The following is a 16,223-nucleotide window of genomic DNA, read 5'->3' as shown; positions in this document are numbered from 1 at the left end:
GAAGCCCTTAAAATGCATTTCCCACGGTTGTCTTTCAAATTTCAATCTTTAGTCTTATGTTTTATTTTGTAGACATAAAAAGATACTGCTTTTTTCTTTTTCTTTGATTTTATGTAGTGATTGGCTTATTTATTTTGGGAGCTACTGTATCTAATTTGCAGATACATTTATTATGTGATTGATGTCTGACATTGACTTGGTTGAACTTGGTAGGCTATGTTGGCATTACGTGCTGCAAAGGATGAGATTAAGAATTTGAAAGATGAAATGCAGGCTACTAAAGATCACATGCTACAAGTTCTGACTTCTCCTTGACGTGCTTAATATCTTAATACTGACTGAACTTAATATTAATGTCATTTTAATATGCAGTATAAGAGTATAGCTAAGGTAAATGAGGATGCATTGAAACAGATGGAATTTGCACATGAAAACTTCAAGATTGAGGTACTGCTGCCTTACATATGTGTTTATTGGGGTATTTATGGAGTAGCATTTTGATCAAGTATGGTCGGCCTTGAATGACTTTCATACATGGCCGGATAATTTTATTTAGTAACTAATCCTTTTTGGTTCAGTGGGATGAAGCATACATTCCTCATCTTATTGAATATATTGGTTTAGTTTCCTGTGTTTTTGCTTTAATATTAGTATTTATGAACAGATGAGTTTGCAGTCTCTAATATAAATCATTTCATTATGTAGGAGGAAGAGAAAGTAGAAGAAGTACCTAAAAACTGATTGATGGGTTCAAATTGGGCAGACTTACTCTTCACTTCTCCAAACTGGTGGTGCGATGCAAACTCTAATAAAAGGTAAAGAGAAAAAGTATCTTCGTTGTTACTGATTTAATATGCTTATTAAGGTTAGAGTTTCCTTTATCTCTGAATTTGAAAGTTGGGGTTGAAATTGGATTATATTTCGTTAATTTTTTGTATTTTTTGTTTGTGTTGAATTGAACTTGAACTGAACACAAGAAACCACCAGAGCAGTTGCCTATTGTTCTTTAGGTCCGATGCTCTACTTTTTCATTCAAACTAGTTTGGGTTGACTAAAAGCTTGTGGGATTAACATTTAAAAACACTGTAATTAGTCATGTTATTAGTTTTGAGGTTCGGTTGTTATAGTGGGTTGACTAGAGTCATAATAAAATGTTACTATGCCAGTTTCCTAGTTGGTATTTGGCTTAAGCTACTGGTAGGGAAGGAAGGGAATTTGGCTTAAGCTACTGGTAGAACGAGCTGAGCTTGTTCCAGTTGCTGTTGAGGTAACTTCTCTATGTATACTTCAGGCTATGAAACTATTCTTTCTTGAGATGACAATCAGTAGATGCATTCGTTGGGTTTTACTAATTAAACTAGATCTGAATTGAGTGTTTTTATTTTCAATTTTGTTAAATACAATGCCAAGTTGCAAGAGTGTAGAGGGGTTAAGTGGAATGATTCTTTGTTTGTTGTCAGTGCTCTCTCTTTATTTCTTGCCTGTCGAAGTATGATATATTTGGAAGAATAGGATGATTGTAAGTATTTTTAGACATTCTTTTTCTATAAGCATCAGGCTGGGATTGTAGATTATCTTTGTTCATTTTTAATTACTTTTAGAGTCTTAACAATTACCTTGAGTATTAGATATAAGTATTCTGATATTTAGTTTGATATAAGTTTATGATTTCTAAATGTTTTAGTTGCCTGCAGGGAGAGACAGTGGTAGCAGCTATGGGTTGCAGGGAGAGACAGTGATGGTGCAGCTGCATTAGTGCTAGCGAGTGGGAAGAAGGCACTTGAATGCAATAGTGCCAGCATGTGTATTTTTTGGAATAATGATATTGTATCAGCTTTTGCTATCTTTCATTGTAATTAGCTAGGATGCAGCAGCCATCAAGCTAGCAAGAATGTCTTCTTTTTGGTTTTATGGTATGGATGGATACATGAATGCTACCTCTTTTGGTACATTGGATGGTTGAATTAGAGTATTTCAATGCCTAAATCTTATATTGTGCATTATTTTTGAGTAAATATTTCAGGTAAAGAACAAAAAATAATCAAATAACAATCAATTATATTACGTAGTATGAATACGCATACATCGTATCACACAACAAATCAATTTTAATCACACAACGGTACCGGTAAAATTTTGTCGTCTCATTAATACTCACACAACAGAACAAATAGATATCAGTTGTCCAATGTTAAATCACACAACGGTCCCTATAAAATTTTGTTGTCTCATTAGTACTCACACAACATGTTCATATTTTTCTGTTGTATGATAAGTTAACCAATAACAGTATGATATTACTTTCGTTGTCTGAGTGTTATTTTTCTGTTGTGTGAGAAGTTAACCAACAACGGTCCCTACTTACTTCTGTTGTCTGACCACATCGACACAACAATTGAATGCGCCGCATCCAATTTCTGGCATTGGCATGCGTAGAATTGGTGCAACGGTTTTAAGCATTGCGTTGTGCCTATGATATTCACACAACGGTGAAACACCGTTGTGTGAGTGTGCTCATCACACAACATCGAGATAGACGACAGACATGGTCCACATCACACAACAGATTTCCACCGTTGTGTGATGCAATTTTTGTAGTAGTGTACCCTGTGGGTTATTAAGGGATAAAACTTATATATCTTGTTTTCTGTTTATTCTTTTCTTTTCTTTTTTTTTTAAAAGAAAAATTTTAAATCTAGTCTCATCTCAGTTTCTTTCTTAAGTCTAGTTAAACAGGAACAGACTGATTACTGTTAATCAGTCTCTCATGAACTGCTGAATTGGAAGCGGAATGTTGGATATAACATTTTGTTGGCTAATCTTTTTCAAAACACCCTACAAGTTGTATCTTGAGTCTTTGTCCCATCTTGAAGTACGTTGAAGATATTTGGAATGGTTGCCTTTATCTTGAAGGAAGATTTTTCGGTCAAATATCTCAAACCTAAAATGGTGAAAGATATTACAGTCAATCATGTTATTCCAAGTGCTTAGATTCACAGCTCTGTTTTGTAAGGAAACTAATCTGTCATATCTTTTGCATTATATCAGATCCTTCTATATGTAAGCTGTGCAATAGTTGTAACTTTCCTAGTATGTAACTTAGGTTGTAAATGGGTTCCTGACTTGTAGGGATTGATTGTAATCACCTCTTATATACGTTTTTGTATCAATGAATATCATAACTTCAGCCTATCGTTTTCTCCTTTTTTCATGGTATCAGAGCAGGACCAGATCCTGACTCTTTTCATCTGCTGCACTCTAACTTCTTGTGCATCCTAGTCTTCATTCCTTCACCGTTCCAACCAACATGGGAAAAAATGATATCCCATCACCAAAAGATCACGGAAAATCACAGGCTGACTCTTTCAATCCTCCTACATCTGAGATGTCAAAATCTGACCTCTCTAATCCCTATTACACCCATCACTCATATCATCCAGGGTTGGTTCTTGTCTATAAACCCCTGAATGGAGATAATTATGCGGGATGGAAATGGGCTATGACTCTAGCCTTGAATTCCAAGAACAAGCTAGGTTTTGTGAAAGGCACAATACAGGCTCCCTCAGAAGAAACAGACCCAGAAGGCTATGCGACTTGGTCGCATTGTAACGATATGGTTCATTCATGGCTCATCAACACTATTGATCTAGAAATCACCGATAGTGTCATCTACTATCCTACCGCTCACGAAGTCTGGGAAGACCTTCGTGAGCGATTCTCTCAAGGTAACGCTCCGCGAATCTTTGAGATCTAGAGAGAAATTGCTTGTCTCCGACAAGAGCAGATGTCAGTCTCAACTTATTATACAAAATTGAAAGGTCTATGGGATGAATTAGCTACCTATTCAGAGACATCTCATGGACCACAGGCAGAACAACAAAGACTCATGCAATTTCTAATGGGGCTGAATGATACTTACAGTTCCGTTCGCGGTCAAATCCTTCTATGATTCTTTTACCAACAGTTCGTAAGGCATATGCATCGGTCTCTCAAGACGAGAAACAAAGACTCATGCAATTTCTAATGGGGCTGAATGATACTTACAGTTCTGTTCGAGGTGTTTGAGCCCAAAAGTAATTTTGGCAAGATCCTTTTGTGGATTTGATCCAGTGGGCCGATACCTGCGGCCCAAAAATAAACCTACTTGGGTTTGGGGTATGGCTTCGCCCATTCCGTGTTCCATAAGGCAGACGAAACCTTATTGGGATCGAGTAGCAGAGATTGAATAGGAAACTTCAATTAATAATCCTTCTAAGGCAAGGAGCAGTCGAAACCCTAGGTGTATAAATATAGCGTTAAGCGGCAAAGTAAAAGACCTCTCTACAATCAGTCAATCCCAGCGATTACAAAGCCTCCCCGGAGCAAACCTTCAACCTTGTTGAAACCCGGCGACCGTACTTCCAGTCCTAGTCCCTCCAAGAGCCGACTGCTAGTGCTACTGCCACCGATACTACCAGCGAAGCAAGGGTAATGCCCTCGCAACCCAGCGAAGCCAAAGTCACACTTTAGAAAACCCTGTGCTTTCTCACAACTTCCCAGTGATTGCTCTGCTTAGTCTACAACACTAAGTATCGATACGGTGAACGCGAAGAGACCACAACCAAAGCCCTTACCCGCGTAAGGCAAAGAAGTCCTTTTCCGAAAGGCAAGGAAAAGAGCCTTGTGACGAGGTTGGTGCTCTCCTAGTCCACAGCGCTTGATTCGAGAAGTCAGGTCAAGGGACACCCTGACGACTGCACCCCACGGTGCTGGCACGCCTGCGCACACGCTCAAAAGAGACAGTTTGCACGCCAACTGGTTTTGGAGCCAAACATTTTGGCACGCCCAGTAGGACCCGCAATAGTGTCTTTTCGTGAACATAACCATTAGGAAGTCTAGCGAAAACCCTTACCAAAAGGTTTACGCTAACTGCTCAAAGCATAAGACCTCCAGTTACAGACCGCATTCTCGCGTGGACTGTAGTGGTCTTTCTGAAGAACAAGTGACTCAAAGATTCTCTCGTCATTCCCAATCACCCAGCATGTCAACTGAACGGGAGGAGAATCACCCGACTACTACCGAGGGTCGGAGTGTCACTACCAATCAGGCCAGCGAGCCTGTTATCCCCACCACTGTCACTACCACAGTGGAGAGTGGAGTAAGAGAGGCTTTCGTTGCGAAGCCTATTCCAGAGGGAGCAACCTCCGAGGTAAGATTCGTGATCATCATGGAGAACATTGAAAATCATCGCAAGAAGATAGCCGCTGATTTCGAAAGGGAGACCGCAAGGACAGATCAGCTCATACGCGAACTAGATCAGCGCATTACCCGACATGCAGAAGATACTAGACAGCAGATCGCACAATCAGAAAATGCAGTAAGGACTCATGCCACGGGTATCGCTAGCGAGCAGAATCAGTGCCAAAGAGAAATCATGGAGGCTATCACGAACCAATCCAAGCAGACCGCATCAGATATGGCGGGTCTTCTCAAGGATGGCGCTAACCTCGCAACCGAGGTGGCCATGCAAAGAGCAGAATTGAACCAAGCGAGAGAAGTGTTGAACAAGGCTTTAGGGGATCCTAACGCTATCCTTGGATCTCTTGGCCAGCCATCTGGTTCGGGCAAGTATGTGCCGCCAAATCAGCGGGAGAGGACTAGCAGCAATACTGCCTCTCCCTCCGCTATTGATGCTACTACACCACTGAGAAATAAAGAGCAAGCCCTGGTTATAGGCGGCAGCAAGGAAAAGACTACCTCGTCAAGCGGACAGGCCACCAGACAGAAGCATCAGGCCTCGAAAGTTGGGGGTACTACGTCCAACTCTGCTACGCTCGTTCAGTACGACAACGACGGGGCAGAAAATGTATACCAGGAACTGCCAGGAAGTTATTACGGGATTGACCATTCTGGCTAGGGGTGGGCTCGCGAAACTGAAAACCGAAAAAAACCGAGCGGAAAAGGGCCGAACCGAAAGAAAACCGAACTGAACCGAACCGGTTCGGTTCAATTTTCGGTTTTTGGGTGTCAAAAAACCGAAAAAACCGAACCAAACCGAATTTCCTTAAACGACGTCGTTTTTGAGTTTAAGACAGAAACCCTAAGGAGTCGCGATATAAATACCTCTCAGTTGACTCCAGCCTCTCTTTAGTCTTCTGTTCTCCTTGCGAAGCCCAGCAACAACTCTCCTCTTCCTCCTCAAATCGAACAAACAAAACCAAAACTCTCTTTCTACTCTCTTCAAATCTTCAATCAATTACCATGGGTAATTAGTTTAGCTCTCTTATTATTTTTCGTTGTTTTGGTTACAGATCTTGTATCTAGATCTGAGATTTGGTGTTCGGTTTTTGATCTTTTTGTTTGTTTGTTTTTGATCTGACGAAAATGAAATGGTTGCCCTACAGAGGGACGATGTTGAGCTTGTCGCTGATAGCGATCCATTCATTACCACCGACTACATGGTGAGTGTTAATTTGTGATATGAGTTGTTTGGTTTTGGATTTTTGAGTTTTGATCTCAGAATATGTTGATTACGATTTAGGGATAGCCATTTTGACGAGGTCACCAGACCATACAATTCTTGCAACGGATGTGGAAACTGGTTCTGCTATCGATCGTCTTGGAAATGCTCAGGAGTCTCTCTCTGCTCTTCTTAATCGGTATTCAAGAGTGCTCATTTTGGTTATATTCTGAACAATCATATCTTCATGTGATGCAGGGATTAAGGTTATAAACTTGACCGCATCTACTAATGCCTTTGGAGATGATGAAGGTTGTATTAAGGTTATTTTCTATTATTTTCTATGACTTGTGGTTCCTTTGCCTTTGTTGTGTTCTATTTTGTTTTGTTTTCCCTAATTATCATTCCTTTGTGGCTTTGCCTTTGTTCATTTTTCAGATATGGGATACCAGACAACTATCTTGCTGCAATTCCTTTAATGCTTAGGAGGATTACATCTCCGACATGACTTTTTCAGCTGATTCCATGAAATTCCTGGGAACTAGGTCATCCTTCCATTTTGTTGTTTTCTTTATTTATTCCTCCTTGTGTGTAGCATGCTATGATTTGGTATGACCTTGAATTTGTCATTATCTGTAAATGTCATTGTTAGCCTTGCCTTCGGTTACATTACAGGTCATGTGCTTTTGGGATATATTGCTTCTAAATTTTGATAAATGTCTCTGTATGTGTATATATATGAAATTGAAGTAATGAGAAATATTTATATTAGTGTGGCGTGCTATTGAGAAGGTCAGTAATAAGAAGTAATGTTATCTTTTCTTTACTATACAATCCCAAATTTGCTTGTTAAGTGCTTAAACAAAGATTTGAATTATAATATGTTGGAAGCACTTACACGTCTTTAATATCATAGTCACAAACTACCATGGCATATGCAAAATTGGCTTGCATATTCATCGGTTATTGTTTTGCTCTGGTACTTCTTAATAGTTTGTATCAGAAAAACAAAAATTTTGGATGCCTATGTGTTGCATAATGTGAGAGAAACTGTGTGCAGCGAGTATGTGTATTGTACTGCCAGCATCTCATTGTACATGGTATGATGTGTATTACATATAAGAACTCCCGTCTTAAGACTCTGGAAGTTATAAAGTATAAACATCCAAGTCTTCCCTTAGATAAGGGATGTGTAGTTGTTTCAAAGGCACTCTCAAGCATGAAAATAATACTTTTGCATTTTTTCATTCTTCTTCTTCTCCTTTCTCTGGCTCTGGATCATTAATTATTCACCTGCTAATAGCTTTGGATTTGCTTTTTCTTGTTTATGATTTCCCAATTCATCTTTCGTAGCACTTACACGTCTAGTTGTAAAAGAACATTTACCCCATCCCCTTCAATCAAAGTTAGATCTTTCCATTTCCCTTTGATTTGTTTGAGTAGTGGAAGGTTATGGTTTATATTATATCAGCAAGAGGATAAATCTCTCTAACAGTTCAGTACTAGGGAGTCTTTCTAATGAAGTTGAGTTATTCTTTTCCTTATGAACAGGGTGACATTCTTGTGCTGGAACCTCAACCCTGGAAGTCTTGTGATATAAATCATAAAGTTTCTGAGGTAATCTTTCCATCCTTTAATTATTTATGTTGTGGGTTTTCAAGAAGCAATTTTGTACCAAGATCGTATAGCTCTTGAAGCCTGTCAGGTCACAACTTCCTCTTTGTCTAATGTATTTTGGCAAAATCATTTTTTTGTCTCACTTTGCAGGCAACATAACCAATTATCAAAAGTTACATTCCAAGTGCAGCTATTTCAGGATATACTTCTAGATAGTGTATTTAGAAGCTTTTTTTTTCTTTCCTTCATATCAAAAAGGCTCCAATGGCCTTGATTCCTAATTTTTTTCTATCAAAAAGGCTCCAATGGCCTTGATTTTTCCTAATTTCCAAAGTAAGTTTTGTAAGTAGATGAGTATTTTTGTTTTTGTTTTTGTTTTTGCTTTTTTTGTTTTTTTTTTTTCCGGGTAAGTAAGGGGCCTAAAAGGCCAGCAAAAAGATAAAAAAAAATGTAACAACTATCAAACAGGCCTAGAAAAAGACATCATTATTAAATAATTTTTATTTGAAAAAAAAAAAACCTTTGAAAAAAAAAAATCCGAACTTGAACCGAACCGCTCGGTTCGGTCGGTTTTCGGTTTTAATCTCTAAAAAATACAAAACCGAACCGAACTGAAGTTCTAATCAGTTTGGTTTTCGGTTTTGGCCAAAACCGAACCGAAGTGAACCGAATCCACCCCTAATTCTGGCAACCCGATTAAGATAACAGCTTTGTCAAAGGAGACACCTATGCCAGCAGTGACTCTTCAGCAACAGGCTACCACCTGCGTTGTACACGTCAGAGAGGGGCCGTCGACTGTAAACCAAACAATACCTGTGCAGGCTACTCGCCAGACTGTGGCGACACCACCTCCTCCTCCGGGTCCAGAATATGTAAGACGTGATGAGGTAGAGGAGATGATCAGGTTGGCTAACCCTAGGACCCAGTCGGATGGGGTCTATGAGGGACCTTTCCCACCACATATCATGCTCACACCTTTTCCCAGGGGCTATAAGAATATTATATTTTCTACTTTTTCAGGGGAAGACACTGAGGATGCGGCGACACATCTGGCCAGGTTTAGGGTACAATGTGGCTAGTACCAGAATGATGATATCCTCAAATGCAGGATCTTTGGTACTTCTCTTTCAGGAGCCGCTTTCAGATGGTTTTCCAAGCTTCGACCAGGAACAGTGGCGGATTGGCCTGCAATGGAAATGCTTTTCCGAGAAACTTTCTGAACTATCGAGCCTGAGGTGGACTTGGCTTCTCTCATCTAGATGGCCCAGCAGCCTACAGAGTCAGCTATGGCCTACCTTCAGCGCTTTCAGATCCAGAAAGCCAAGCTGAATGTCATCCTGCCTGAGAAACAGCTCGTCAAGCTGGCGGTCAAGGGTTTGGAACCGCGTCAACGAAAGAAGCAACATGGCAGCATGATCCAGTCAATGGGAGAACTCATCACAGAGGTGGGCAGCTTCGAACATCTCCTCAGAGAAACAGACACAAGGAAGAATGCATCCAGAGGGACATACGTACCAGGAAAACATCGTACCGTGGCGGCCCTGAGCTACCAGCCGGCTACCTATGACCCTTATTACCATCATAACAATGAAGAAGTGGTCCAGGATGACGACGAGGAAGAGAAGAATGATATTGCTGCCTACGAGTTAACTGGGAAAAAGAATCTAGCCTTGAAGCAACTGAAAATTTCCAAGGAACCTGTCAAGCTCAAGTCGGTGGCCTTCACCAAACCTGAGTTGGCGACATATACATATGATGCCAACAAGGCGCATGAGATTCTAGACGAAATGATCGCCGCAAAGATGGTGAAGACTGATTTTGGACCCTTTCCTCGACCAGAACAGCTAAAAGGGAAGAAGTACTGCAAGTTTCACAACCTATGGAATCACAACACCGCGGACTGTGTGAAGCTCAAAGACAATATTCAGGTATGGCTTAATAATGGCAGTTTGCAGGTGGAAGCTCCAGTCACGGCGGCAGCGCTAGTGGACCTGGACCCCTTTCCTGATACTGGGATCAATATGGTCGAGGTAAACTGGACCAAGCAGAATCAGAGGAAACCGACCTCGGATGCGAGGACTGAAGAGCGCGATGGGAAGCCAGCCACGGACGAGACACCTGAAAAGGGGAAAGCTAAACTAACCGATCAAGCCTCGCCTGTGGTTCTATGCTCGCGATGCAAAGAGGAGTGTGGCATTCAAGTGTCGCATGAAGAGGTCGAGCAAACATTTCGCTTTGGTTCGCTACAGCCCATCAAGTGGGCTTCGTCATCGCGAAACTATCAACCTTCTAGTCCAAGAGACAAAGAGAAGATGGAGTCACCGCCTTCCCCGAAGGACTCTAATTTGTTCAAGAGACTGAGGGCAGCCGCGGTTGATTGGAAACAAGAAGAGAAGGCTACGAACAAGCACAAAGACGTGTTGACCAAGCCCTACATCCCACCTGCGCTAGCAGCCACCGTCAAGGAAGGTAAATGGTACACCAGGGAAAAGGGAAAGGCAATGGAAATAAGTACTTCGAGGAAGAGAAAACTGCAGCGCATGTTTGGGGAAGCCAAGTGCGCGCTAGAGGCCCTGGATCAGGGCCTGATTAAACCTTCACAACTGGTCAAGTCACCTGAGCAGTATCAAAGAGAAATGGAGGCATTAGCTGCTAAACCGTTAATGGCTCCCTGCAGCCTTAGCAAACAAGCAAGTTCACTAACAGGGGCATCTAAGCCCAGTGTTTTTTGCAGGATTACTGAGTCTAACACCTCCGCCAGCTCAAAAGGAGAGCTCGCCAACTCGGCGACCACATGTCAGGCGCAGGTTATTTCGTGACGAACCGGAAGCCAAATCTTTGGTCTTTGACAAACTGGGGGGCAAGGACAAGATAGCCGACACCTTACAGTGGAGACCAAAAAAGGTCCAGAGTGTAGTCGTCGCTGCCCCAGATGAGTGCATGGCAAGGGAAACGAAGCCGGAAGCCCCTAAGCAGGCTTCCAAGGTACGGGAACATGAGCAATGCGAGGTAAAAGGCCTTACAGAAGGATCACTGGTGGATTGCTTGGCTAAGCAGTTCCATGCCGATACCCCTGTCGAGGAACCCAAGCTTAACCTGGAAGATGACGCGGAGGAGACTGATATGACTGACGCATCCTGCAACATGGTTTACGTGCTCCCTGCGAGATTTGCACTACCGGTCGCTGCTCAGGATTGTGTGGAAGTCGAGGAAGGGAATGTGCAGCCTTTGCAGATCACATCGGCAGCCACGACACCTGTGAAAGAAGCAGGCCTTCATGAGACAGAGGATGCCTAGAACAAAGGGCCCTTCATGAGCTTCACTAAGCCAACGCCTGCTATGGTCCAACACATGAGACCCCTATATGTCACAGCAGAGGTGGGCGGTACCAAAATTAGTAAGATCATGATTGATACCGATGCCGCCGTTAATGTCGTCACTACCAGGACCATGCACTTGCTCGGGATCAAGAGGGAGAAAATCCAGTCTACCTCTCTCATGCTCAAAAATTTCGCGAGGACCGTAACAAAGACTTTAGGATTGCTTTTCTTACGCATTAAGGTTGGTCCAGCAGAGGGAGTTTATGCTTTCTTTGTAACAGATTGTTATGCGGCCTACAGCACTATTCTGGGTAGTGACTGGATCCACAGAAGTTACTGTGTGCCGTTAACTCTTCATCAAGAGCTGATTATGTGGAACAGGGAGACAGATAAAGCTGAGGTGATCAAAGTGGATCCTCGTCCATTCCCAGTCTCCGCGAATTATGTAGATGCCAGGTACTATTTGGAGCCTATCACTCCATTGCAGGTCAGTGGCATCGACGACAAAGGCCGCCCCACAGGGGTGACAGCCTCTGAATTGGCACAGTGGGGGCTTACGCTCGTAAAAGAAGGCTTAGAGAGGTCTGGCCACGCTGTGCCCAAACCCCTGAATGATTAATGGATTACGACCTCTTAGAGGAAGGAATAGAGGCCTTCCACTCGTTATACGAACGACTGTCATCATATTTAGTGGAAAAAGAGGCCTACGATCGAGTCGCGACCTTAGAGGTCGTCAATGAAGAGTTTTCTGATCATGGCGAGAAGATGAAATAGATATGCAGCTTGCGCCGGCGGCATTGGACGATACGCCTCCTAAAGTCAGAGACCCTACCGAGAAAGTCAATCTGGGAACAGCAGATGAGCCTATGAAAGTGATTATCAGTGCCTACCTAGAGCCTAGCGAGAAACAGAGGCTCACTGATTTGTTACTAGAGTTCAAAGATTGCTTCACGGAGAAGTACGAAGACATGCCCGGCCTGTCAGCGGACTTGGTTTGTCATCAACTACCAATAATCCCTGACAAGAGGCCCGTCAAACAAGAGCCGTGAAGAATGAATTCAGAAACCCAAGTCCTCGTCAAGGAAGAAGTCGAAAAGATGCATAAGTCAGGCATTATCAAGGTCGCCAAATACAATCAGTGGCTATCTAATATAGTGCCCGTTCGCAAGAAGAATGGCAAGATGAGGGTCTGCGTAGATTACAGAGACCTTAACCTCGCTACACCTAAAGATGTTTACCCCATGTTGGTCGCGGATATGTTGGTATACGCCGTAGTAGGACATGAATTGTTGTCCTTCATGGATGGCACCGCAGGATATCACCAAATTCCGGTCGCTGAAGAGGACAGACATAAAACCGCTTTCCGGTGTCCCGGATTCGCGGGCGTTTTTGAATATGTGGTCATGCCCTTTGGACTGAAGAATGCTGGCGCAACATATCAGAGAGCCATGAACCTGATCTTCCATGATATCCTGGAGAAGATTTTGGAGGTTTACATTGATGACGTAGTTGTGAAATCTCGGCAGAGAGGGGACCACATCGCAGATCTCAGAAAGGTGTTCGAGCGAATGCGACGACACAAGCTCAAGATGAATCCCGCTAAATGTGTTTTTGGGGTTCAAGCAGGAGATTTTCTGGGATTCATCGTCCATCAGCGAGGAATTGAGGTCCCTGAAGACAAGGCGAGCGCAGTCATCAACGCGTCTCCCCCGCGAACGAAGAAGGAATTACAGCGTTTGTTGGGTAAGATCAATTTCCTGAGACGCTTCATCTCTAACTCTGTAGGTAAAATCCAGCCCTTCTCGCCATTGCTGAAGTTACAAGGGCAGAACGAGTTCGTATGGGAGCCTAAACATCAAGAGGCTTTCGACAGAATTAAGACCTACCCGGCGAGCCCGCCAGTGTTGGTTCCTCCAAGGGCCGGATTCCCATTGAAGTTATATATCTCGGCAGCTGAGGCTTCCATCGGCAGTCTACTTGCCCAGGATGATGAGGGAGGTGTCGAGCACGCCATTTTCTACCTCAGCCGGACACTGACGGATTGCGAGACAAGGTACTCTCCTATGGAAAAGCTGTGTCTTACCTTGTATTTCTCAGCGTGCAAGTTGCGGCACTACATGTTATCCTTTACTACCTGCATCATCGCTCAAACCGACCTGGTCAAATACATGTTGTCGCGGCCTATTTTGAGAGGCCGCATTGGCAAATGGGTACTAGCCCTTTCTGAATTTTCCCTACAGTATGTACCTCAAAAGGCTATCAAGGGTCAGGCCATTGCGGACTTTCTGGCGCATCATCCTACATTGGATATACCCGTAATGAAGGAGTTAGAGATAGCAACCGCAACTACGACTCGGCCAGATTTGGCGCGCATCCCAGAGTACGCAGTATGGTATCAAGCCACAGTCTCCTTGCAACCATGGGTGTTGTTTTTTTATGGCTCAAGAACTGAAACATTAGTAGGGGCAGGGATTGTCCTGGAGAATCCAGCAGGCGATCTTTTCTCTTATTCTTTCCAACTGGAGTTTAAATGTACGAACAACCAGACAGAGTATGAGGCCCTTATTATCGGGCTAGAAGTCTTACTAGAATTGGGAGTGCGAGATGTTCAGATCCGCGGCGACTCTCAGCTCGTGATAAATCAACTTCAAGAGAAATACAGATGCGCAAGCTGCTTACTCGTACCATATTTGACTCGCGCCATTGAGCTTCTAGATCAATTTGATGACGTGGATTTGGAGTACATTCCTCGCGAGCGCAATTTCGCAGCCAATGAGCTCGCTCAACTGGCCACATGGATTACATTGAAATATGGGGTTCGAGAACGTATTCTGAAAGTCGAGCGTCGCACACTACCTTCATGGCTCGCGCGACCCGATCCGCCTGATGATCCAGTTGTCGCGGTACTAGAACCTATTGATGTTGATTGGCGCATCCCATTGATCGATTACCTCAAGCGACCAACCCCCACAGCCGACAGGAAGATTCATTTTCTCGCCTTAAACTACTTCCTCAGGGGTGATGAGCTGCGACGACGTGGGGAAGATGGCATAGACTTCCGGTGTGTCTATGGCCGCGAAGCAAAACGATTAATGCGTGAAGCGCATACAGGGATATGTGGAGCCCATCAAGCGGGACCTAAGATGTGTTGGCTCATCAGAAGACATGGATACTATTGGCCCAGTATTTTGAAGGATTGTATCGCTTTCGCCAAAGGATGCCAAGACTGTCAGGCACATGGTCTAGTCCAGCATATCCCTAATATTCCCATGCAACCTATAATTAAGCCTTGGCCTGCGCGAGGCTGGGCATTGGACTTGATTGGGATGATTCGCCCCCATTCTTCTCTCCAACATAAGTTTATCATTGTGGCTACTGACTTCTTCACCAAGTGGGTCGAAGCCGAACCTTTGAAAGAGGCTTCCGGTGCCACCATCCGCCAGTTCATATTTCGTAACATCATCTGCAGGTTTGGTATCCCTGAGGTGCTTGTGTCCGACAGGGGGGCAGCATTCATGGGAGGTGAGGTGGAGACACTTGTCAACGACTTGGGCATCCAGTTCGTTCACAGCACTCCATATTATGCTCAGTCCAACGGTCAAGCGGAAGCCAGTAACAAGATTATTATTACCCTCCTTAAGAAGATGCTAGTTGAAAACCCTCGACAGTGGCACGATACGTTATATGAGACATTATGGGTTTATCGCACCTCCAAAAGGACTCCCACTGCTACGACTCCTTATGCACTAATGTTCGGTCATGATGCAGTTTTACCCTTGGAAATCAACGTTCATTCCTTACGCGTGCAAGATCAACATCACTCGATAGGTGAAGATTATGTCCAGGCGATGTGGCAAGAACACGAAGACTTGAGCGAGTAGCACTTAGCGGCTTTGGATAATTTAGTGATGGAAAAACAGCGTATCGCCCGCGCCTACGATAAAAGGACGCGTGGTCTTAGTTACAAAGAGGGGGACCTTGTTTGGAAAGCTGTTTTGCCCTTTGGCAAGAAGTTGACCGGTCGCGGTAAATGGACTCCACGCTGGGAAGGACCCTTTGTTGTTCACCGCATTTTGGAACGCGGGGCTTTTCACCTCAAAGATTTGGATGGCGAAATCCATCGCAACCCCATCAATGGACAGTTCCTGAAGAAATATTACCCTAGTATTTGGGAGTTCGAAGATCCACCGAATCAACCTTCGTCCCAGACTGGGGGGCAACCATAGTTTTCGTCTGCTCGCATCATCGCCATGTTCAGGCCTTCTTTTGTGGCCTTAGTCTCATGTGTTTGCTCCGCCTATGAACACTAGGGGGGCAACACTCTATACATTCAGGCCTTGTTGGGGCCTTATTTTTTATTTTGGATTATTTCCGGCCTTATTTTTTATTTTTGATTATGTCCTTTCGTTGTAATTCTTTTCTTGACAATGCGTGTTGAGAATATACATGATGGCCTGTACACGAGGCCTTATTTTATAACAATATTTTCAGTCTATACTCAGAAACATGCATTCATAAAGTGGCTTTGCGGCCAAAGACAGTACAAAGAAACAGATCAACATGGTTACACTTGCAATTATAAGGCCAAATGTGGCTCTGAAAATCGTAAGAGACACAGATTTTAAAAGGTTCCGGATCTGGTTGCGGCAAGGAAGATGTGGGCAGTACCGCTGGTGCTCTTCCTCTCTCCACCCACATCCTCCTCCGATCTGAGTCGCAGCTGCTATCATCTGTACCGGAGGAAGAGGGAAGGGAATAATCCATCATATTCCTTCCAGGTGATTATCCTCCGGGATGGAGATGGTCTCCAGAGCGAGCGCTACTCACAACCACATCTACCTCCAAGG

At 43.5% G+C, this 16,223-nt stretch overlaps 2 protein-coding genes across 7 annotated transcripts; both read left to right on the top strand.

Moving 5' to 3' along the window:
* Positions 1-6,124: 6,124 nt before the first annotated feature.
* On the top strand, positions 6,125-10,905 carry LOC112166133. Of its 6 annotated transcripts, none has more exons than XM_040506851.1 (7): positions 6,125-6,244; positions 6,384-6,440; positions 6,527-6,614; positions 6,698-6,762; positions 6,878-6,984; positions 7,991-8,056; positions 8,207-10,905. In XM_040506851.1, exon 7 carries the CDS (start codon positions 9,316-9,318, stop codon positions 10,873-10,875), a length of 1,560 nt encoding a protein of 519 aa, XP_040362785.1. In that variant the 5' UTR covers positions 6,125-6,244; positions 6,384-6,440; positions 6,527-6,614; positions 6,698-6,762; positions 6,878-6,984; positions 7,991-8,056; positions 8,207-9,315; the 3' UTR covers positions 10,876-10,905. The 6 variants fall into 6 exon arrangements, 5 of the variants coding, with proteins under 5 accessions (XP_040362785.1, XP_040362783.1, XP_040362782.1 ...); XM_040506849.1 differs by having other exon boundaries at positions 6,521-6,614; positions 6,698-6,751; XM_040506848.1 differs by having other exon boundaries at positions 6,521-6,614.
* A 1,247-nt stretch (positions 10,906-12,152) lies between these two features.
* On the top strand, positions 12,153-15,257 carry LOC112203290. The gene is made up of 4 exons (XM_024344279.1): positions 12,153-12,351; positions 13,003-14,437; positions 14,846-14,898; positions 15,145-15,257. Exons 1-4 carry the CDS (start codon positions 12,153-12,155, stop codon positions 15,255-15,257), a joined length of 1,800 nt encoding a protein of 599 aa, XP_024200047.1.
* Positions 15,258-16,223: the final 966 nt, after the last annotated feature.

The sequence above is a fragment of the Rosa chinensis genome, chromosome 5 (genome assembly GCF_002994745.2).
Source record: "Rosa chinensis cultivar Old Blush chromosome 5, RchiOBHm-V2, whole genome shotgun sequence".
NCBI lineage: Eukaryota > Viridiplantae > Streptophyta > Magnoliopsida > Rosales > Rosaceae > Rosa > Rosa chinensis.
The sequence above is the reverse complement of the archived record's forward strand: the minus strand, read 5'-3'. Positions and strand labels throughout refer to the sequence as shown.

Coding starts and splice junctions, on each gene's coding strand:
- LOC112166133 (XM_040506851.1), top strand. CDS start 9,316: ATGGCCCAGCAGCCTACAGAGTCAGCTATGGCCTACCTTCAGCGCTTT.
- LOC112203290 (XM_024344279.1), top strand. CDS start 12,153: ATGCAGCTTGCGCCGGCGGCATTGGACGATACGCCTCCTAAAGTCAGA. Junction 12,352..13,002: donor GAAGTACGAAGACATGCCCG/GCCTGTCAGCGG, acceptor GGGTTCAAGCAG/GAGATTTTCTGGGATTCATC. Junction 14,899..15,144: donor GGGGGCAGCATTCATGGGAG/GTGAGGTGGAGA, acceptor GTCATGATGCAG/TTTTACCCTTGGAAATCAAC.